General features: G+C 40.2%; 1 protein-coding gene across 3 annotated transcripts in view; it reads right to left on the bottom strand.

Moving 5' to 3' along the window:
- MATCAP2 (microtubule associated tyrosine carboxypeptidase 2) overlaps window positions 1–24,084 on the bottom strand; it is a 95,145-nt gene that overhangs the window by 67,497 nt on the left and 3,564 nt on the right. The window contains exon 3 of one of the 3 annotated variants that reach the window (XM_088834583.1): window positions 18,112–18,181. The exons of 1 other annotated variant lie outside the window; for it this stretch is intronic. In XM_088834583.1, coding sequence (XP_088690709.1) covers window positions 18,112–18,181 — 70 coding nt within the window. Of the gene's footprint in view, window positions 1–2,221; window positions 2,513–18,111; window positions 18,182–24,084 lie in introns of those variants that run through there. One more of the 3 variants, XM_055420878.2, reaches the window with a different exon arrangement.

The following is a 24,084-nucleotide window of genomic DNA, read 5'->3' as shown; positions in this document are numbered from 1 at the left end:
AATTGGCAGTTCACTGGAATGTCATATTTAGATATTAAATCATGACTAATCCATCAAAAGTGAGATATTATATAGGAAGTAATTTCAGAAACAAGTAACTGTGCTTCAGTGCTCTACACTTATAGCTATCTCAAAGCGGAAAAGAAATGAACAGAGTACTTTCCATCAGTACTCTCACCACAAACAAGAGCAATCTTCATGCTAATCAGAACATGGGCTTCTAAGACACCAATGAACAGTGAAGGGATAGAGGGCGATAGTGAGGGGAAAGGAGGGGATACTTTTGGCTAAACTCTCTTCATAAAGTTTCTGGTCATTGAAAGTGGGTTTTCTGATATGTCAGCAAAATGCTAGGCGTGGGGTTCTAGAACATGGGGGTTCCTTTTAACTAGTCAAGAAACTTACAAAAGAAATGGAGAAACTAATTTGAAAAATATCCAGTTGTTTTAATTTAATTTGGGGCTTGAATTGTCTCAAATGACTATTTTAATTCTTATTGAACTACAGTAATCCACTGCCAAATTATCTTATCTTGGGATAGCAACAAGCAGAGTTGGACTGATAAGCGTATTGCCACTAAATTATGGAATGGGGGTTCAAACAAGAGAGGTAGGTCTACTATTTTATAAAGTATTTCTCCTCAAACTTCCAACTGTGTATACTGAAAAACAGGAGAGCCACGTTATGTAGCTGACTGGTCAGAATACTCACTTTCTAAAACTAATATTATCATAATTATATTCTCTCTACCATTATTTTTGTGCTTTGGGAAAATAATTTTGATTGATATTATTTCTAAATTGTTATCTAATAACTCTCCTTTTACAAAATCTAACTAGAATATTTTTCTCCAAGGCAGTGGTTCTCAAATGGAGTAGGGGTGGTGGTAATGTTGCCCTCCAGGAGACATTTGATAAGGTCTGGAGATAATTTTGGTTGTCACAACTGTGTGTGTGTCCAGGGGGAGTTGGGGGTGAGGGGATTACTAGCATCTAGTGGGAGAGGCTAGGGATCTGCTGAAGATTGTACAATGCCCAGGACAGCCCCCCGCAACAAAGAATTACCCACTAATTCAATGTTAACAGTGCCAAGGTTGAGAGACCCTGCTCCAAGGCAAAAAGAAGATACAGTACTTTAAAGTAACTTCCAACGTTTTCACTGTATTTTAGATGAAAGAACAGCACTTACATCAAATCACTTTAAAAAAAATCTAATGCCTCTGAAATCTTAAATCTTGTAAGTGTCGATGCTTCCTATCAACATAAACAACAACGAGACAAATCACAGCAATGTCACGACTGCACAAAATCGGTTCCCTATTTTATAACATGGAACATGAAATATAGTATAATTAAGATCATAAATATTTTCATTAAAACTTGATTTCGTTACACAATTAAAGATTTTGCAGAAAAATGGTCTACTAGCTATTACAATGCCTTAAAGTTAAAAAAAAAAAAAACCAAAACCTGGCTTTATTCTGATGTTAGTTTCAAGTTTAAAGAATTTCCTTTACTCTGCTGTTCTTAGGTGTTTCTGGTCATGATATTAGACTATCAAGAACTCTTTCTTGCAGTAATGTTAAACATAATCAAATGACAGGAAAATGGCCTAGGAAATTATTCTAACGTTATTCAAGATCATTTTTAAATAGTATCCACAATTTTTTTTAACAACAAAAAGCAAATACCTTGCTGACCTGGGGTCTAAACATCCATTTTTTGTTCTTGGTATAATACATATTATACAGTGACCTATTAATATCAACCCAAAACGTTCTGACAAGAATAAAAGCATACATACAAACCAGTACAAATACTGATACACAAAGACGTGCTCATTTGCTTAGCTCTTATTTTTCTGAACATTCTAGAAAACGAGATTCCAGTGCACTATAATGCCTGATTATATATTTAATAAGCTTTGAAACAGAATTTGACAGTATTTAGATTGTAGGGCCGGTAAGCCAGTATAATTTGCCCCATTACAATCCACAGCACGTGCTTACTGATAACTGACAAAACGTAAAGGTACCGTTTTCTCTTCCCTGCGCACCTTCTGTGGGCTCCGCACTGTTCGGGGCGTCGCGTCGGGCACCGGAGCCCAAACCCGACCGCTACCTCGGCCTCCGGGCGGACCCACCCCACACTCGCCGCAAGCGGCCGGGGGGACGCGGGCCGCTGCCGCCCGCCCAGGGGCCACCCTGCTTCCCAGCACTCACCTGTCACTCGAATGGACTCCAGCATCGTCCCGCTGGGGCCGCGGGCGCTGGGCTCCGCGGGCGCTGCGGGCGAGGGCCAGACAGGAACCCGGCGAGCCGCCTCTAGCCTCCGGCCGTGCCTCGGCCCCGGGGTCGCGGCGGGAGGCTGCTCTCGGCGGCCCGGGGTTGGATAAGGTGGGAACGGACGGGCAAAGACGTGCGGACGGAGCGCTGCGCACAGCGTTCCTTCCAGCCGGCAGGTAGCTGGAAGGTACTCAAGGCCGCCCCACGGCGGGCAGCGGCTCTGAGTACCCGCCGCCGTGACGTTGCCGCTCCCCCGTTGCTAGGAAACGCTTCTCGCGGCCCGCGTGCGCCGAGCTTCTCAGGGCCTGCGCGCCGCAGGAGGCGCCCGAGCTACGGCGGCCTGACTCGCAGAAGAGAGGAGGAACTACAACTCCCTGCTTGCACAGCGCTCGCCACGCCTCGGGGGGCTTGTGGGCTGCGCCTTGGGAGAGGCTCGTGTCCCCGCCCGTTGGGGTACACGCATTTTGACTCCTTGTCTCCGTAGACGTTTGTGAGCTATTAGAGAGGGCTTAACTCCGCGGTAAATTTACAAGAGACAGCTGGTGTGTCACTTAGTCCCAGCTGCGAGTTACAAAGCCGGTCTACTCCGGCTTTTAGTTACCTTTCCAGGTGCAGAAAAGCTAAAACAGCTTTAGATTGCAGCTGGTAATAATGAAAGTGCTGGAAGCTCAACCATATTTATCAGTTGAGTGCTCTGGCATAATATCCTTAATGCTAAAATACAAATTTTAGTTTATGCAGTTGATAGGGGCTTTATGTTGCTTTTTATCTATTATTGCCTAGGAAATGTAGAGACTATGTTGTTCTTCTTCAGTTGCTCAGTCGTTTCTCTTTGCAACCCCATGGACTGTAGCATCCAGGCCTCCCTGTCCCTCACTATCTCCTGAAATTTGCCCAAGTTCATGTCCATTGCATGAGTGATGCTATCCAGCCATCTCATCCTGTGCTGGGCTCTTCTGTTCTTCATCTTTCCCAGCATCAGGGACCCTTCCAATGAATTGGCTGTTTGCATCAGATGACCAAAATACTGGAGCTTCACCTTCTGCATCAGTCCTTCCAAACAGTATTCAGGGTTGATTTCCCTTAAGATCTATTGGTTTGATCTTGCTGTCCATGGGACTTTCAGTAGCGACTATACCATTTAACAAACATTTCTGAAAGCCTAATATGTGCAAGCATCACTATGAACAAAGCTAGTGGAGGGGATGGAATTCCAGTTGAGCTATTTCAAATCCTAAGGATGATGCCAATTTGATCACATGGACCACACCCTTGTCTAACTGAATGAAACTAACCCATGCCGTGTGGGTCCACCCAAGATGGACGGGTCATGATGGAGAGGTCTGACAGAATGTGGGCCACCGGAGAAGGGAATGGCAAACCACTTCAGTATTCTTGCCTTGAAAACCCCATGAACAGTATGAAAAGGCAAAAAGATAGGACACTGAAAGATGAACTCCCCAGGTCAGTAGGTGCCCAATATGCTACTGGAGATCAGTGGAGAAATAACTCCAGAAAGAATGAAAAGATGGAGCCAAAGGAAAAACACCACTCAGTTGTGGATGTGACTGGTGATAGAAGCAAGGTCTGATGCTGTAAAGAGCCATATTGCATAGGAACCTGGAATGTTAGGTCCATGAATCAAGGCAAATTGGAAGTGGTCAAACAGGAGATGGCAAGAGTAAACATCAACATTCTAGGAATCAGCGAACTAAGATGGACTGGAATGGGTGAATTTAACTCAGATGACCATTATATCTACTACTGTGGGCAGGAATCCCTTAGAAGAAATGGAGTAGCCATGATAGTCAACAAAAGAGTCTAAAATGCAGTACTTGGATGCAATCTCAAAAAACAACAGAATGATCTCTGTTCGTTTCCAAGGCAAACCATTCAATATCACGGTCATCCAAGTCTATGCCCCAACCCATAACGCTGAAGAAGCTGAAGTTGAATGGTTCTGTGAAGATCTGCAAGAACTTCTAGAACTAACATCCATAAAAGATGTCCTTTTCATTATAGGGGACTGGAATGTAAAAGTAGGAAGTCAAGAAACACCTAGAGTAACAGGCAAATTTGGCCTTGGAGTACAGAATGAAGCAGGGCAAAGGCTAATAGAATTCTGCCAAGAGAACGCACTGGTCATAGCAAACACCCTCTTCCAACACAAGAGAAGACTCTACACAGGGACATCACCAGATGACCAACACCGAAATCATATTGATTATATTCTTTGCAGCCAAAGATGGAGAAGCTATATACAGTCAGCAAAAACAAGACCAGGGGCTGACTGTGGCTCAGATCATGAACTCCTTATTGCAAATTTCAGACTTAAATTGAAGAAAGTGGGGAAAACCACTAGACCATTCAGGCATGACCTAAATGAAATCCCTTACAACTATACAGTGGAAGTGAGAAATAGATTTAAAGGACTAGATCTGATAGACAGTGCCTGATGAACTATGGATGGAGGTACGTGACATTGTACAGGAGACAGGGATCAAGACCATCCCCGAGAAAAAGAAATGCAAAAAAGCAAAATGGCTGTCTGAGGAGGCCTTACAAATAGCTGTGAAAAGAAGAGAAGTGAAAAGCAAAGGAGAAAAGGAAAGATATACCCATTGAATGCAGAGTTCCAAAGAATAGCAAGGAAAGATAAGAAAGCCTTCCTCAGTGATCAGTGCAAAGAAATAGAGGAAAACAATAGAATGGGAAAGACTAGAGATCTCTTCAAGAAAATTAGATACCAAGGAAACATTTCATGCAGAGATGGGCTCAATATAGGACAGAAATGGAATGGACATAACAGAAGCAGAAGATATTAAGAAGAGGTGGCAAGAATATGCAGAAAAACTATACAAAAAAGATCTTCACAACCCAGACAATCACCATGGTATGATCACTCACACTTACCTAGAGCCAGACATCCTGGAATATGAAGTCAAGTGGGCCTTTGGAAGTATCACTATGAACAAAGCTAGTGGAGGTGATGGAACTCCAGTTGAGCTATTTCAAATCCTGAAAGATGATGCTGTGAAAGTGCTGTACCCGATATGTCAGCAAATTTGGACAGTTCAGCAGTGGCCACAGGACTGGAAAAGGTCAGTTTTCATTCCAATCCCAAGGAAAGGCAATGCCAAAGAATGCTCAAACTACCGCACAATTGCACTCATCTCACACACTAGTAAAGTAATGTTCAAAATTCTCCAAGCCAGGCTTCAGCAATACATGAACCATGAACTTCCAGATGTTCAAGCTGGTTTTAGAAAAGGCAGAGGAACCAGAGATCAAATTGCCAACATCCACTGGATCATCGAAAAAGCAAGAGAGTTCCAAAAAAACATCTATTTCTGCTTTATTGATTATGCCAAAGCCTTTGTATGGATCACAATAAACTGTGGAAAATTCTGACAGAGATGGGAATACCAGACCACCTGCTGGCCTCTTGAGAAACCTGTATGCAGGTCAGGAAGCAACAGTTAGAACTGGCATGGAACAACATTCTGGTTCCAAATAGGAAAAGGAGTACGTCAAGGCTGTATATTGTCACTCTGCTTATTTAATTTATGTACTGCAGAGTACATCATGAGAAACGCTGGGCTGGAGGATGCACAAGCTGGAATCAAGATTGCCGGGAGAAATATCAATAACTTCACATATGCAGATGACACCACCCTTATGGCAGAAAGTGAAGAGGAACTCAAAGGCCTCTTGATGAAAGTGAAAGAGGAGAGTGAAAAGGTTGGCTTGAAGCTTAACATTCAGAAAACAAAGATCATGGCATCTGGTCCCATCACTTTATGGCAAATAGATGGGGAAACAGTGACAGACTTTATTTTGGGGGGCTCCAAAATCACTGCAGATGATGACTGCAGCCATGAAATTAAAATATGCTTACTCCGTGGGAGAAATGTCATGATCCTGACAGCATATTAAAAATCAGAGGTATTACTTTGCCAACAAAGGTCCATCTAGTCAAGGCTATGGTTTTTCCAGTAGTCATGTATGGATGTGAGAGTTAGACTATGAAGAAAGCTGAGTGCCAAAGAATTGATGCTTTTAAACTGTGGTGTTGGAGAAGACTCTTGAGAGTCCATGGACTGCAAGGAGATCCAACCAGTCTATCCTAAAGGAAATCAGTCCTGAATAGTCATTGGAAGAACTGATGCTGAAGCTGAAACTCCAATACTTTGGTCACCTGATGTGAAGGACTGACTCATTTGAAAAGACCCTGATGCTGGGAAAGATTGAAGGCAGGAGGAGAAGGGGATGACAGAGGATGAGATGGATGGATGGCATCACCGACTCAGTGGACATGAGTTTTAGTAAATCTGCCAGTTGGTGACGGACAGGGATGCCTGGCATGATGCAGTCTGTGGGGTCACAAAGAGTCTGACACAACTGAGTGACTGAACTGACTGAGTGACTCAGTATGTGCAAGGTTCTGAAACAGGCCTTGGCATAAACAAGGGAAATCAGGCTGGCTTTTACAGTAGAGGAGGAACTCATGAGATAGAGGTGAAACTGTCAATTTTCACAACCACGTCTTCTCTTTTAGCTTTCCTCAGCATTGAGATAGGACACAAAAATAATTGTGGGGTGTGTTTTCAAACTTAGGAAAAAAAGGAAAGTTGGAGTTCAATGTCTTCCTTTCTTGCCTACAAGGTCCTTTATGACCTAGCCTCCTGTCATCTCTGGTCTCATCTCCCACTGCTCTTCTCTCCTTGGTCTCCTCCAAACTCTCTGGCCTCTTAAATATTCCTCAACTATGCCAAGCACTGTCTCACCTCATGACCTTTGTGATTTGGGGCTTTCCCTGCCTGGAATGCTCCCCCACCCCTAGCACCCACCCTAGCTTTGTGTTTACAGGACTACCTCCTTCACTTCCCGGGACTCAATGTCACTTCTCAGTGAGACCTTTCCTGGTCAGTCAATTTAAAATTCTATTCCTTTCCCAGATTTCTTAGCTCCTTTCTCTGCTTGCTTTATTTTTTTCTCCTTAGCACTTAATATTATATAATTTATTGTGTTCTTTTATTGATTTATCTTGATTACTGTCTGTCTCCATCTCTAGAATAAAATTTCCATAAGTGCAGTAACTTTTGATTGCTCACTGCTATATTTCTAGTAACTAGAATAGTATCTGGCACACAGTATACCCTCAATAATTTTTTTGTAAGTTAATGAATCAGTAGATTGCATTTTTTAAAATAATTCAAAGAAAAACAGAATGATATAAAATGGGAATGTAGATACAGAACACATCTTCAGGGTAAACATTTGATAATAGAAATGAGCAATGAATGCTTTGCATTCAGAAGAGCCGTTGTTCTTGCAACATATGTCCTAAGGGAAAACTGTGTAAATGAACCTTGTATACTTATCTTCCTTACATACCTTCCTTAACTTCTTTATATACCTAAAACTGAAACCTGCTTTCCAAGTTTGCTATAAATTCACGTTACCTCTGCAAATTTCTAATTTTTCAAGTCACTTCAGTTTAAAGCTGTAATTCTCAAAAAAAAAAAAACTATAAAACACTAGTGAAAGTAATCAAAGAGGACATGAATAGATGGAGAAATATACCGTGTTCGTGGATTGGAAGAATAAATATTGTAAAAATGAGTATACTACCCAAAGTAATTTATACATTCAATGCAATCCCTATCAAGCTACCAACAATATTTTTCACAGAACTAGAACAAATAATCTCACAATTTGTGTGGAAATACAAAAAACCTCGAATAGCCAAAGCAATCTTGAGGAAGAAGAATGGAACTGGGGGAATTAACCTGCCGGACTTCAGGCTCTATTACAAAGCCACAGTCATCAAGACAGTATGGTACTGGCATAAAGACAGAAATATAGATCAATGGAACAAAATAGAAAGCCCAGAGATAAACCCACGCTCCTATGGACACCTTATCTTTGACAAAGGAGGCAAGAATATAAAATGGAGAAAAGACAGTCTCTTTAACAAGTGGTGCTGGGAAAACTGGTCAGCCACTTGTAAAAGAATGAAACTAGAACACTTCCTAACACCATACACCAAAATAAACTCAAAATGGATTAAAGATCTAAATGTAAGACCAGAAACTATAAAACTCCTAGAGGAGAACGTAGGCAAAACACTCTCCGACATAAATCACAGCAGGATCCTCCAAGACCCACCTCCCAGAATATTGGAAATAAAAGCAAAAATAAACAAATGGGACCTAATTAAAATCAAAAGCTTCTGCACAGCAAAGGAAACTCTAAGCAAGGTGAGAAGACAACCTTCAGAATGGGAGACAATAATAGCAAATGAAGCAACTGATAAAGGATTAATCTCCAAATTATACAAGCAGCTCCTGCAGCTTAATTCCAGAAAACTAAGTGACCCAATCAAAAAATGGGCCAAAGAACTAAACAGACATTTCTCCAAAGAAGACAGACATAAAGATGGCTAATAAACACATGAAAAAATGCTCAACATCCCTCATCATCAGAGAAATGCAAATCAAAACCACATTGAGATACCATTTCACACCAGTCAGAATGGCTGCTATCCAAAAGTCTACATGCAATAAGTGCTGGAGAGGGTGTGGAGAGAAGGGAACCCTCTTACACTGTTGGTGGGAATGCAAACTAGTACAGCCACTATGGAGAACAGTGTGGAGATTCCTCAGAAAACTGGAAATAGAACTGCCATATGATCCAGCGATCGCACTCCTGGGCATACACACCGAGGAAACCAGAATTGAAAGAGACACATGTACTCCAATGTTCATTGCAGCACTGTTTATAATAGCCAGGACATGGAAGCAACCTAGATGTCCATCTGCAGATGAATGGATAAGAAAGCTTTGGTACATATACACAATGGAGTATTTCTCAGCCATCAAAAAGAATGCATTTGAATTAGTTTTAATGAGGTGGATGAAATTGGAGCCAATTATACAGAGTGAAGTAAGCCAGAAAGAAGAACATCAATACCGTATATTAACGCATATATATGGAATTTAGAAAAATGGTAACCTGAACCCTGTATAAGAGACTGCAAAAGAGACATAGGTATATAGAACAGTCTTTGGGACTCTGTGGGAGAGGGTGAAGGTGGAATGATTGGAGAGAATGGAATTGTAGCATGTATATTATCATGGGTGACCAGTCCAGGTTCGACGCATAAATTTTCCTCTGTTCATTTCTTTGCATTTGTGCTTTTTTAATAAAATTCTTTTTAAAAAATAAAAAAAAAAAAGAAAGACTAAAAGATGTTTCTAATTCATATGTTCAGCATCTAAAGAATTTACTCTGAATGTTTTTACTAAAACATGCATCATCAGATTGTCTACTTCCATTATATTTTGGAAAAACTAAGATGTATTATTAATTTCACAGTTGTTTATATACAAGAGACAGGGCTTAGTGCTTTTAGAGTACATAAAAGATAATATATTTATCCTCAGTGTATTTATCCTTGCTGACTAGCATGTGTGTGTATACACACACACACAATAAAAGTTAGAAAATGATGTGCACTAAACCTGTATGCAGGTCAGGAAGCAACAGTCAGAACTGTACATGGAACAACAGACTGGTTCCAAATAGGAAAAGGAGTACGTCAAGGCTGTATATTGTCACCTTGCTTATTTAACTTATATGCAGAGTACATCATGAGGAACGCTGGGCTGGAAGAAGCACAAGCTGGAATCAAGATTGCTGGGAGAAATATCAATAATCTCAGATATGCAGATGACACCACCCTTATGGCAGAAAGTGAAGAGGAACTCAAAAGCCTCTTGATGAAAGAGAAAGAGGAGAGTGAAAAGGTTGGCTTGAAGCTCAACATTCAGAAAACAAAGATCATGGCATCTGGTCCCATCACTTCATGGGAAACAGATGGAAAAACAGTGGAAACAGTGTCAGACTTTATTTTTTTGGGCTCCAAAATCACTGCAGATGCTGATTGCAGCCATGAAATTAAAAGACGCTTACTCCTTGGAAGGAAAGTTATGACCAACCTTGATAGTATATTAAAAAGCAGAGACATTACTTTGCCAACAAAGGTCCATCCAGTCAAGGCTATGGTTTTTCCCGTGGTCATGTATGGATGTGAGAGTTGGACTGTGAAGAAAGCTGATCGCCAAAGAATTGATGCTTTTGAACTATGCTGTTGGAGAAGATTCTTGAGAGTCCCTTGGACTGCAAGGAGATCCAACCAGTCCATTCTAAAGGAGATCGATCCTGGGTGTTCATTGGAAGGACTGATGCTAAGGCTGAAACTGCAATACTTTGGCCACCTCATGCGACGAGTTGACTCACTGGAAAAGACTCTGATGCTGGGAAAGGTTGGGGGCGGGAGGAGAAGGGGACGACAGAGAATGAGATGGCTGGATGGCATCACCGACTCTGTGGACATGAGTTTGAGTGAATTCCGGGAGTTGGTGATGGACAGGGAGGCCTGGCGTGCTGTGATTCATGGGGTTGTGGAGAGTCGGACACGACTGAGCGACTGAACTCAACTGAACTGAAAGGTATACCTCCCTCTTCAACATTTCATCAAACTTAAGAATTGTGCAACTCTTTGCAACCCCATGGACTATACAGTCCATGGAATTCTCCAGGCCAGAATGCTGGAGTGGGTAGCTATTCCCTTCTCCAGGGGATCTTCCCAACCCAGGGGTCGAACCCAGGTCTCCCACATTGCAGGTGGATTCTTTACCAGCTGAGCCACCAGGGAAGCCCAAGATTGCTGGAGTGGGTAGCCTATCCCTTCTCCAGAAGCTACCAGGGAAGCCAAGCTATCAGGGAAGCCTTTGATGCCCCTGTAGTTAGTTCATTTAGAATATTATTTCTTCTTTACTTTAAAAATTATTTCTATGTTCACCCTACCAAATTTTCTTGTGGATCATTTTGATTTGTAAACATTTTCAGTGATAAATACTATTAATATATATAGAGGTACATATCAATTAATTCAAAGCATTAAAAAAAGATATTCTTTCTGTACTATTAGGCACTGAAGTACTCTTACTAACAAATTCATGAACACAAAGAGTTTATCTAATTACTTACAAAGCTAGTACTGTTATCAGCTTCTTTTACCATTCCCGCCCATGCCATCATTCATCTTCATCAAGCTTTGTGCATCTGCTTTGTTAATTATTGATTCATGCAATGCCTGCTTAGTATTTTCATTGGGTACAGCATCTGCAGCTGTCTACTTGGCTGCTTTTGAGTCAGCATTGTTTTTACATATCTGCCAGAACAATGAACAATTCCATCTTTTTAAGAAACTTTCCCTCCTACTTGTCTCTATATAAACTTCATTTTCAAAGCACTGATTCAAAATAAAGTTAAAAATTATTAAAAGCCATTTTATAATAATTAATAATTAGTTATTATAATTAATTATAATTAATAATTAGTTATTATAATTAATTATAATAATTAATAATTGCTTTTAATAATTTGCTTACCTCTAAGAACTGGACATGGAACAACAGACTGGTTCCAAATAGGAGAAGGAGTACGTCAAGGTTGTATATTGTCACCCTGTTTATTTAACTTACATGCAGAGTATGTCATGAGGAATGCTGGGCTGGAAGAAGCACAAGCTGGAATCAACATTGCCAGGAGAAATATCAATAACCTCAGATATGCAGATGACACCACCCTTAGGGCAGAAAGTGAAGAGGAACTCAAAAGCCTCTTGAGGAAAGTGAAAGAGGAGAGTGAAAAGGTTGGCTTGAAGCTCAACATTCAGAAAACAAAGATCATGGCATCTGGTCCCATCACTTCATGGGAAACAGATGGGGAAACAGTGGAAATGGTGTCAGGCTTTATTTTTTGGGGCTCCATAATCACTGCAGATGCTGATTGCAGCCATGAAATTAAAAGACGCTTACTCCTTGGAAGGAAAGTTATGACCAACCTCGATAGTATATTAAAAAGCAGAGACATTACTTTGCCAACAAAGTCTGTATAGTCAAGGCTATGGTTTTTCCCGTGGTCATGTATGGATGTGAGAGTTGGACTGTGAAGAAAGCTGAGCGCCGAAGAATTGATGCTTTTGAACTATGGTGCTGGAGAAGACTCTTGAGAGTCCCTTGGACTGCAAGGAGATCCAACCAGTCCATTCTAAAGGAGATCAATCCTGGGTGTTCATTGGAAGGACTGATGCTAAAGCTGAATCTCCAATACTTTGGCCACCTCATGCGACGAGTTGACTCACTGGAAAAGAGTCTGATGCTAGGAGGGATTGGGGGTAGGAGGAGACGGAGACGGCAGAGAATGAGATGGCTGGATGGCATCACGAACTCGATGGACATGAGTTTGAGTGAACTCCGGTAGTTAGTGATGGACAGGGAGGCCTGGCTTGCTGTGGTTCACGGGGTCGCAAAGAGTCGAACACCACTGAGCGACTGAACTGAACTGAACTGAAGAATACACCTCCCCCCTTTTTAAAGTTTTACTAAACTTAAGTTTTCCAGTAATAGCCAAGAATGCTACTGTAGTTATACTATTGCAGCATTATACTTCACTTTTTTAATGTTTATTTTTATGTTCAGTACATTGTATTGCGGATTATTTCAATTTCTGATTCTCTTTAATGATCATTTCCATTAAATTCTAGATTTTAAAAATCATGGAAAAATAGATATTTTTCATTAAAATATTGTTTTTTATGTTATGAATAAAGAGCTTACATTTTTCTGATTTTTTCAGCAACTTATTTAGTTAACTCATTAACATGTATATTTCATGTATGAATCACATGGCAAGCTGCTGCTACTGCTAAGTTGTTCCAGTCATGTCCAACTCTTAGCGACCCCATGGACTGCAGCCTACCAGGCTCCTCCACCCATGGGATTTGCCAGGCAAGAGTACTGGAGTGGGGTGCCATTTCCTTCTCCGCATGGCAAGTTACTTATAGTCAATGCAGTTTCAGGACAAAAGTCAGTTGAAACATCTCTGTAGTAAGAAAGGATCAGAATTTTTTTTTAAGAAAAAAATCAATATCTCCCTTTTTAAAGGTTTAGAATATATTTGATCATTAACCTGGGTCATAAAAGCCAAGAAAGAAGAAATAAGATGGTGAAGACTGGAGAAGGTTGCTAGTATTGCTAATGCCAGTAGAGAGACAAATAACTATAATATTTCACTTTCTACAGAAAAAGTTCATTTTGTTGAGAGCAGATCAAGCATATGTTTCTCTTGAAACTGAGAAAAAGTTTAATTTCTTAAGAAGAAGTTATTTTAGTAACTAAAAAGGACATTAAAAAATATTTGTTTACTTTTAAATTTCAGATGAGAGTTTAAAAGAATGAGAAGAATCTTCTAGAAAATACGTTTTACTTTCCTCCTTGTTCTCTTGGAAGCAATTTATAACACTCTGTGTCTTTGGAAATATATGAATTGAGGAAAATTAATCTGCAGTTTGCTCTTCTAAAAGAATAGAGGAACTCTAGTTGTAACATTCCAGATTCTAACAAGTATTAACAGAAGCCTCAGGATAGCTGTAAACAATGTTCCCTGATACATAAAAGTTAAAAAAAAATCCAGGCAAGGTTGGTTTCTCCAGGTTTAAAAAAATTTTTTTCAGTGCTATTTGAATGCTTTTGGGATATCTGTATTGAGAGAATGGAACGTGTTCAGTATGTCTTTTTCAGGAGAATGAGAAGCATAAAGTGGAATAAATAAAGAATGCTTTGTGAAATGGCCTTTGCCTTTTCATGTCAATGCAAACAGAACAGCACAAAAATTCTGGGAAACACTACGATATTTTTTGATAGGATGTTTTATTGTAAATAAGGGAAGAAGGATATTTTTTAATCGGACAACAGAAATATTGCTCATCTTAATTATATTTTGAAGAACTCAAGATGTGCATTAATATACTTCTTCCACAGATATTTATTAATTATTTATACTGCATACACACAAGAAAGATTTTGCATACTGGAAGATATGCATACTGGTACTTCATACATACATATGTAAACATGATATACGTGTATCAGGCAGTCCGTGGGCACATACCTCAGGGATGCTGTGGTGAATAAATCAAATAGAGTCCTAGTTCTCTTGGAACTTACTGTGGGAAGAAGAACAATCAAGTAAACAAATGATGTGGGCTTCCCTGGTGGCTCACTGTAAAGAATTCCACTGCCAATGCAGAAGACATGAGTTTGATCCCTGGGTCGGGAAGTTCCCCTGGAGAAGGAAATGGCAACCCACTCCAGCATTCTTGCCTTGGAAATCCCATGGACAAAGGAGCCTGGTGGGCCACAGTCCAAGGAGTCGCAAAAGAGTAGGACCTGATTATCGACTGAACAACAAACAAATGATGTAACATCAAATACAAATAGGTGCTATGAGGTATAGTACTGTACATCTCTAGTATACTAGAGATGGTGACTTGAAGTATGGAGGGGTCCGAAAAAGCCTCAGAGGAAGTGACTATTGAGCTGAGACTTGAAGGATACGGACAAAGAGTTGGACACGACTGAGCAACTGAACTGACTGACTTGAAGGATAAGAAAAAGTCAGCCACAAGACATTTCGCGTAGAGGGAGAATTCAAGCATTCATAGTAGAGGGAACTGCAAAGGCAAAAGTCCAGAGATGGGCATGATCTTATCCTGATCCTGGGGCTATGTGAAGGTCAGCATGGTTGGAATCCAGTGAATTGGGGAAAAGTGGTAGGAGAAAAGATCTCAGAGACAGGCAGGGGCTAAGGAAAGGAGTTTGGAGTTTTTTCTAAGTGCAATCAGGAGCCACTGGTGGATTTAAAACACAGCTGTGTTTTTGTTTTTAAAGACCGCATTAACTGTTCTGAGAACAACGAAAAAGAGGATGAGAGTGGAAGCAGGGAAACCAGACAGGAGACTCTTGCAGTGGGTCCAGTGACGGTGATGATGGCTTAGAGTGTAACGGAAGCTCTAGAGAGGAAGAGAAATAAAAGACGCAGGGTATACTTGAAGGCAGAGTTGATAGGTAGGTTGGGTATGTGGATAGAGTAGGAGGAAAGGAAGAAGGAATTGACGAGGACTCCTAGGATTTTGGCTTGAGCAACTGGGTAGATAGTGGTACCATTAATGGAAATAGAGAAGATTGGAGAAAGAATAGGTTTAGTGGGGAAATTTCATTTTGGATTTGTTAAGTTAAATATACTAGTTAAAAGTCTAAGTCAAGATTTCATATAGTTAGTTGAATATTCTTGTTCAGAGCTCAAGGAAGAGGTCATGCCAAAGAAATAAATTTGGGAACCATCAGTATATGGAAGGTATTTTAAGTCAGTGGAACCGATGAGATCACCTAGCGGGTGTGTGTTGGTACACAAGAGCAACCAGGGTAGAATTTAAAGCTCTCAGTCACTTAATTGTGGAGCAGAGGAAAAGGAGCCCACAGAGTTATTCACACACACATCACACACATAGATCTTCCTCAACTTATGATGGGGTTATGTCCCGATAAACACAACCGAAGTCAAAAATGCATTTGACGTACCTAACCTACCAAACATTATTGCCTACCTAGCCTACCCTACCTTAAACATGCTCTGAACAACTATATTAGGCTACAGTTGGGCAAAATTATCTAACATGAGGCCTATTATATAATAAAATGATGAATATCTCATGTAATTTATTGAGTACTGTACTGGAAATGAAAACCAGAATGATTGTATGGGTATTGACTGCTTATCCTTCAGATCACATGGCTGATGGAATGGCATCTTGGTGCAACTGTGCAGCATTATGAGAAAGCATTGCACTGCTTACTGGTAGCCCAGGAAAAAGATAAAAATTCCAAGTACTGTTTCTACTGAAATCATATTGCTTTTGCATAATTATAAAGTCCAATTATTGTAAGCAGAACCATCATAAATCAGGGACTCTGCACACACACACACAGAAATTCATATATAACTATGTAACTATAGCTACATATGTGTGTGTGTGTGTGTATGTGTAAGTTTTTGTTCTTTAGCTGCTAAGTTGTGTCTGACTCTTTGTGCCCCATGGACTGTAGCCTGCCAGGCTCCTCTGTCCATGGGACTTCACAGAGAATACTGGAGTGGGTTCCCACGTGTCTTCTCCTGAGGGAGGAATCGAACCCACATCTCCTGCCCTGCAGGCGGATTCTTTATCATCTGAGCCACCGGAAGAAGGTTACATATTGGCAAATTAAATGCAGCTTGCTTGGCACTTTTCAAGGATAGATGAACGACTTAGTGTGTGGCCTCATAGAAAAGGGCAAGATAGGAAGTCAGGGCTAATAAATACATAGGCATGGCTACAAATGAACTACATTTTCAACTTGACCAAGAGTTGGAAGAGGAGCATGAACTGAAGCTTAGGGTTAGAGGGGGCTAGCAGGTTTAGTAGGCAAGAGGAGGAGTGGAAAAGAGATAAGGATTTGATGTTTCAGTCAGGAGGCCAGTTTGGGGATTTGAAATCTTGAAGATGGAGCACTTTCTGGGGCACAAGCAGCAGCGAGGAGGAGGTCAGCAGAGGTGGAAGGTTTGAGGAGTGATGAGGTCAGGGTGCAGGAGGCTGTGTTCACAGAGAAATTATCAGCAAACATTTCTTGGGGGCTGCGTACCTGCCAGTCATGAATGGTGCTGGGAAAGATGTGAGAAGCAGGGGAGATGAGAATGAAAGTGAATGTCAGGAACCCTAACATTTGGAAGGGCTAATGACTGAGGAGAAGAACCATGCAACGTCGGGAAGGATTATGTGAGGAGACATTGTTGAAGTGTTTGGAAACTAAAGAAGTTCATGATAGACATCAGTGGAGTACAATGAACCTTCTTATTTCAAATTTAAGAATATTTTATTTTTGAGGTTCCATAAAGAGAGTTTGATGTTTAAGAAACATGGACTTCTGTTATTCTTTAATATTTAAGAGCTACTTTTATATGCATGTGTGCTAAGTTGCTTCAGGCATGTTCCACTCTTTGGAACTCCATGGACTGTAGCCTGCCAGGCTCCTCTGTTCATGGGATTCTCCAGGCAATAATGCCGGAGTGGGTTGCCATGCCCTCCTCCAGGGGATCTTCCCGACCCAGAGATGGAACCCGTGTCTCATGTCTCTGGCATTGGCAGGTGGGTTCTTTACCACTAATGCCACCTGGGGGGCCCACTTTTCTTTTATATGGGATTGCTAAAAAATTTAAAAATAGGGACTCAATTGGTGGTCCAATGCTTAGGACGCCAAGCTTTCACTGACCAGGGTCCAGGCTCAGTCCCTGACTGGGAAACTAAGATCCCACAAGGTGCAATGTGCAAAAAAAATTTTTATTAAAAAATAGGTTCTGTGATTATAGCTTTGAGAAATCTAGGTATGGAAAAGTAAAGGTAGCAATATGTAAATTATAGTGCAGTAAGTACATAAAAGAATTCATCTTTATGAAAGGATTTACTGTGGTCCTTTTAAAGAATGGAATGATTCCCTTAATGTCCTTATAAGCCACTTGAGAGAGTAAAAAGGAGATGAGAGCTATAAAATTTGAGAAAAGTTGATTGGATAAAGGGAACATGACTGTAGTTGGATTGACTTTTGGAAACAATACAGTATGTTAGAAAACATACAATCTGTTTTCCCTCAATTTGGAATATGAAACAGTTTCATTGATTAAATTAGAAGAGAAAAACATCTGATGTTAAGAACCCTTAAAACTGTTTAAACCCTTAAAATATGATACTAACGTCCATTAATAGCAGATACTGTAAGAAATAAACTATCCCATTTAGTAAACATGTATATGACATCACTTGATGATTCTTATTTCTTCATTATAATAAATGTATAAGAGAAGTGGCCCTTCAGCCAGATAACCTGAAGTAGAGATCTTGACCTTAATCCTTCTTGCCATTGCTTTATGGTTAAATCTTGGCCTTTTCGATGCCTGTAAAAATAAGAATATTTATTTCATTGTATTATTTTGTGAATGAAATGAGAATGCGTATGAAAGTACTTTGAAAAATTAACTGTACACACGTAACATAAGGAGTGTCCTTACTGAGGTAAATGCTTTAGACTTTTTCTGTTTTTCTGCCCTCCATTAATTTTATCTGTGAAGAAATGATCATTGTTTCCTTTGTTGAAAAAAAAGGATTTTTGAAGGAGCAAATATTAATTTACTAGGGCAACACAACATTTAATTGCTAGTCATCTTTGCTTCTGAGCGTTGATTCCATATTTAAATTAATATAATAAGCTGTGGTCTTTATCTAAATAACTTGGAAGATTGTGGCTTTTATTTAAATGAGAAACACTTTTGATGACTTTCAGAATATTAATGTGATTAGGGCAAACTGTATAGTCTAACTACTAATAATCATGTGAACATACCATGTATTTTCTTTCCTAATTTAGCAATTAAAAAAATTTTTTAAGAGAGCAATTTTAAGGTTGCGATTTATTCAGCACTATATATATAGCTCAAGAGCACATTTACATTATTTTTTGTCTTTTGTGATGAAAATTAACAAATTAAGTAAAATGTCAAGACCATAAGCAGGATTTGAAGTCAGGCAGATCTGGTTCAAATTTTTAGGTGATAGTCCTAAACCAAACAGCCTCTTTGTATCTCAGTTTCCCCTATCTCTAAAAATGGAATACTAGTTATCTTATATGCATTCATTTAACAAAGATCTATTGAACTCATGTGCCCTCAGGGTGCTAGGTTATAGCTATAAACACAAGTCCCTGCCATTCCATTGCTTACACTCTAGCAGAAAAAGGAGATGATTAAACTTAAACATATAATTAAAATAACCCCATGTAAGTGGGATTGGGGGTAGGAGGAGACGGGGATGACAGAGAATGAGATGGCTGGATGGCATCACCGACTCGATGGACATGAGTTTGAGTGAACTCCGGGAGTTGGTGATGGACAGGGAGGCCTGGTGTGCTGTGGTTCATGGGGTTGCAAAGAGTTGGACACAACTGAGCGATTGAACTGAACTGAACTGAACTGAAGTGGTAAGTGCAATGAAGAAAACATATCAGAATAATAGGATAGAAAGTGGCTTGGGGGCAAAGAGAAGTGGTGTGGCCACCTGATTAGGGAAGTCTTCTTTAAGGAAGTAGCTCATTTAAGCTTAGACCCAATTAACAAGGAGAAGGCATGGGTAGATCTAGAAATGTCCAGGGGGTGGAAAGTTCTTGATGCAGGAAAAAATTTGGCATATTTTTATGACTAGACGAAAGGCTCATGAAGCTGGAGACTAGTGGAAAAAAGGTAAAGTATTGTGATATTTTCACATGATGTACATGCTGGGCTGAACGAATCACAAGATGGAATCAAGATGGCAGGAGAAATATCAATAACCTCAGATATGCAGATGATACCACCCTAATGGCAGAAAGCAAGGAGGAACTAGAGTCTTTTGATGAAGGTGAAAGAGGAGAATGAAAAAGCTGGCTTAAAACTCAACATTTAGAAAACTAAGGCCATGGCATCTGGTCCCATCTCTTCATGGCAAATAGATGGGGAAACAATGGAAACAGTGATAGACTTTATTTTCTTGGGCTCCAAAATCACTGTGGACAGTGATTGCAGCCATGAAATTAAAAGACGCTTGCTCCTTGGAAGGAAAGCTATTAAAAACCTACACAGTGTATTGAAAAGCAGAGCCATTACTTGGCTGAAAAAGGTCCACATAGTCAAAGCTGTGGTTTTTCTAGTAGTCCTGTATGGATGTAAGAGATGGACCATAAAGAAGGCTGAGTGCTGAAGAATTGATGTTTTTGAACTGTGGTGTTGGGGAAGACTCTTGAGAGTCCCTTGGAAAGCAAGGAGATCAATCCTAAAGGAAATCAAACCAGAATATTCATTGAAGGATTGATGCTGAAGCCGAAGCTCCAATACTCTGGCCACCTGATGTGAAGCGCTGACTCATTGGAAAAGACCCTAATGCTGGGAAAGATTGAAGGCGGGAGGAGAAGGGAATGACAGAGGATGAGATATTTGCATGGCATCACTGACTTAACGGACATGAGTCTGAGCAACTCTGGGAGATAGTGATGGACAGGGAAGCTTGGCGTGCTTTAGTCCATGGGTTGCAAAGAGTTGGACACGACTTAGCAACTCTATAACAATTGTGATATTTGGGCCTCCCCAGGGGATGCTAGTGGTAAAGAACCTGGCCTGCCAATGCAGAAGACATAAGGGATGTGGGTTCGATCCCTGGGTCATGAAGATGCCCTAGAGGAGGGTATGGCAACCCACTTCAATATTCTTGCCTGGAGAATCCCCACAGATAGAGGAGCCTGGTGGGCTATAGTCCGTAAGGTCACAAAGAGTCAGACATGACTGAAGTGACTTAGCACATATGCTCATCGTGATATTTGGAGAATATCAGGATACTAGGTGGAGAAGGAAATGGCAACCCACTCCAGTGTTCTTGCTTAGAGAATCCCAGGGACGGGGGAGCCTGGTGGGCTGCTGTCTATGGGGTCGCACAGAGTCGGACACGACTGAAGCAACTTAGTAGCAGCAGCAGCAGTATACTAGGAGAGGAAGGTTAGTCCCAGATCATGTAGGGCCCTGTAGGTATGATAAAGAATTTGCATATTATCCTACTTGCAACAGAAGACATAAACGCTCTATGCAAGAAATTGACACTGTATAATTTACAATTTAAAAAGCTCCTACCCTTTGGATAAAATATGATAGTTCAGTAGGTTTGTAATAATCATGTTCCCATATACTAACAATAGATAAAGTACAATTAAAAATGTATAATTTTGAAAGCAATAACCACAAAGATACATGTGAATACATTAACGAATATAAGATCTTTATGGAAGTACATTATATATATTTTTGGAAGATGTTAAAGTAGGCTTAAATTAATGAAGATATATCCATGTGCACTAATACAATGGTTTGATGTCACAAAGATGTGGTATGTAAGATCACATAATGAAAACAGTTTGATATTAGAAGAGGACTAGACAAATAGACCAGTAGAATAGAATAGAGAGCTTCTAAACAGACCTACATATACAGGTATACTACAAAGTGGCATCACAGGTCAGTGGGGAAAGAACAGACAACTAAATAAATGCTGCTAAGACATTTGGTTTTCCAGATAAAAAACAAGATCAATACAGATAATTTAAAGACAGAACCATTAAAAAAACATACTTTTTAGAAGAAAATATGGGAGAAGGCAATGGCACCCCACTCCAGTACTCTTGCCTGGAAAATCCCATGGACGGAGGAGCCTGGTAGGCTGCAGTCCATGGGGTCGCAAAGAGTCGGACATGACTGAGCACCTTCACTTTCACTTTTCTCTTTCATGCACTGGAGAAGGAAATGGCAACCCACTCCAGTGTTCTTGCCTGGAGAATCCCAGGGACGGGGGAGCCTGGTGGGCTTCCGTCTATGCGGTCACACAGAGTCAGACACGACTGAAAAGACTCAGCAGCAGCAGCAGCATGGGAGAACATATTTACAACCTCAGGGTAGGGAAGGATTTCTTGAGACACTAAAAGCACAAACCCTATTGGAAAATATACATGTATTTAATTACATTAGTAGTAAACATTTCTGTACATCCAAGACATCCTAAAATGAAAAGACAAACCATAAACTAGGAAAAGATATTTTCCAGCCAAAAACCAGGAAGAGTTATTTTCCTATAAAAATAGTAAACAACAAAACGCTTTGAGTCAATAACAAAAAGCAACCACATAGAAAAATAAGCAAAGAATATGAATTTTAAATTCACAGAAAAGGAAAACTGAAAGGCCAATAAACACACAAAATAATGTTCATTTCCACTAGTAATAGGAGAAATGTATACAAACAAGAGGAGACGGGGACGACAGAGAATGAGATGGTTGGATGGCATCACCGACTTGACGGACATGAGTTTGAGTGAACTCCGGGAGTTGGTGATGGACAGGGAGGCCTGGTGTGCTGTGATTCACGGGGTCGCAAAGAGTCAGACACGACTGAGGGACTGAACTGAACTGAACTGATACAAACAAGAATCATAGAAGCTAAAAAGCATCCAAGTACTAAGGAGGGACTATAGTAGCAGACATATTCATAGAAAGGTGATTAGAATGTAAATTGTTACAATCATTCTGAAGGGCAATTTATTTTCTATATCTGGCAGTAATACTGAAATATATTTTTTTGAAATGATCCTCTAATTCTTAAGTATATTACTCTAGAGAAAGTTTTGTATGGAGACATAAGGAGACATAAAAATATTCATGGCATCGTGGGGTCTTTGGAATGAAAAACTGGAAATGAACTAAATGTCCACTAACAGGTTAATGGATATATAAATTACAAGCATATTAATAAAATAGAATTATAGCAGTGATAATCAATAAAATGAAGCTATACCTGTTAGTGAGGATGTATCTCATAAAGAGAATATTCGGAAAAGAAACCAATTGCAGACAACAAAAGTAATTTAACAAAATCCAATATCCATTTAACCAGCAAGTTAGGAATTGAGAGGAGCTACCTCACCCTGATAGAACATCTGCAAAAAAAAAAAAAAAGAATTTTAAATTTAACAATTAGAACAACCCTAAAGTCAATCATGTCAAGGTTGAATATTGTCACCCTGCTTATTTAACTTATATGCAGAGTATGTCATGAGGAACGCTGGGCTGGAAGAAGCACAAACTGGAATCAACATAACCTCAGATATGCAGATGACACCACCCTTATGGCAGAAAGTGAAGAGGAACTCAAAGGCCTCTTGATGAAAGTGAAAGAGGAGAGTGAAAAGGTTGGCTCAACATTCAGAAAACGAAGATCATGGCATCTGGTCCCAACACTTCATGGGAAATAGATGGGGAAACAGTGTCAGACTTTATTTTTTTGGGCTCCAAAATCACTGCAGATGCTGATTGCAGCCAGGAAATTAAAAGACGCTTACTCCTTGGAAGGAAAGTTATGACCAACCTAGATAGCATATTAAAAAGTAGAGACATTACTTTGCCAACCAAGGTCCGCCTAGTCAAGGCTATGGTTTTTCCCGTGGTCATGTATGGATGTGAGAGTTGGACTGTGAAGAAATCTGATCGCCGAAGAACTGAAGCTTTTGAACCGTGGTGCTGGAGAAGACTCTTGAGAGTCCCTTGGACTGCAAGGAGATCCAACCAGTCCATTCTAAAGGAGATCAATCCTGGGTGTTCATTGGAAGGACTGATGCTAAAGCTGAAACTCCAAAACTTTGGCCTCCTAATGCGACGAGTTGACTGACTGGAAAAGAGTCTGATGCTAGGATGGATTGGGGGTGGGAGGAGATGGGGACGACAGAGAATGAGATGGCTGGATGGCATCACCAACTCGATGGACATGAGTTTGAGTGAACTCCGGGAGTTGGTGATGGACAGGGAGGCCTGGTGTGCTGTGATTCGTGGGGTCGCAAAGAATCTGACACGAGTGAGCAACTGAACTGAACAACAAAATTTATGTAAAACACTATATATTGATATAGATATATACGTAGATGTAATAAAAGTACATATATTTCACAGGAATGCTAAACATGAAAATCAGGATAGTTTAACCCCTGGGGAGTGGAAGGTAAATAACACGAAGGAGGAATACATAGGAGACTTTAATTACAAAGGTTTTTAAGCTAGGTGGTAGGACATGGTTATCTGTTCTATTCACTAATTTTTTGTTACACTGGAAATATTTTATAGCACAGTTTTTAAAGAAGAAAAGTAGTTTTAACTAACTATCAGGGGGTAAGAAGGGAAACAGGGAGAACTGTTAGGAGATCTGACCAGTCAATCCTAAAGGAAATCAGTCCTGAATACTCA

The sequence above is a fragment of the Moschus berezovskii genome, chromosome 3, assembly GCF_049115385.1.
Source record: "Moschus berezovskii isolate FMDL1 chromosome 3, NW_MosBer_1.0, whole genome shotgun sequence".
In the NCBI taxonomy this organism is placed as follows: Eukaryota; Metazoa; Chordata; class Mammalia; order Artiodactyla; family Moschidae; genus Moschus; species Moschus berezovskii.
The sequence above is the reverse complement of the archived record's forward strand: the minus strand, read 5'-3'. Positions and strand labels throughout refer to the sequence as shown.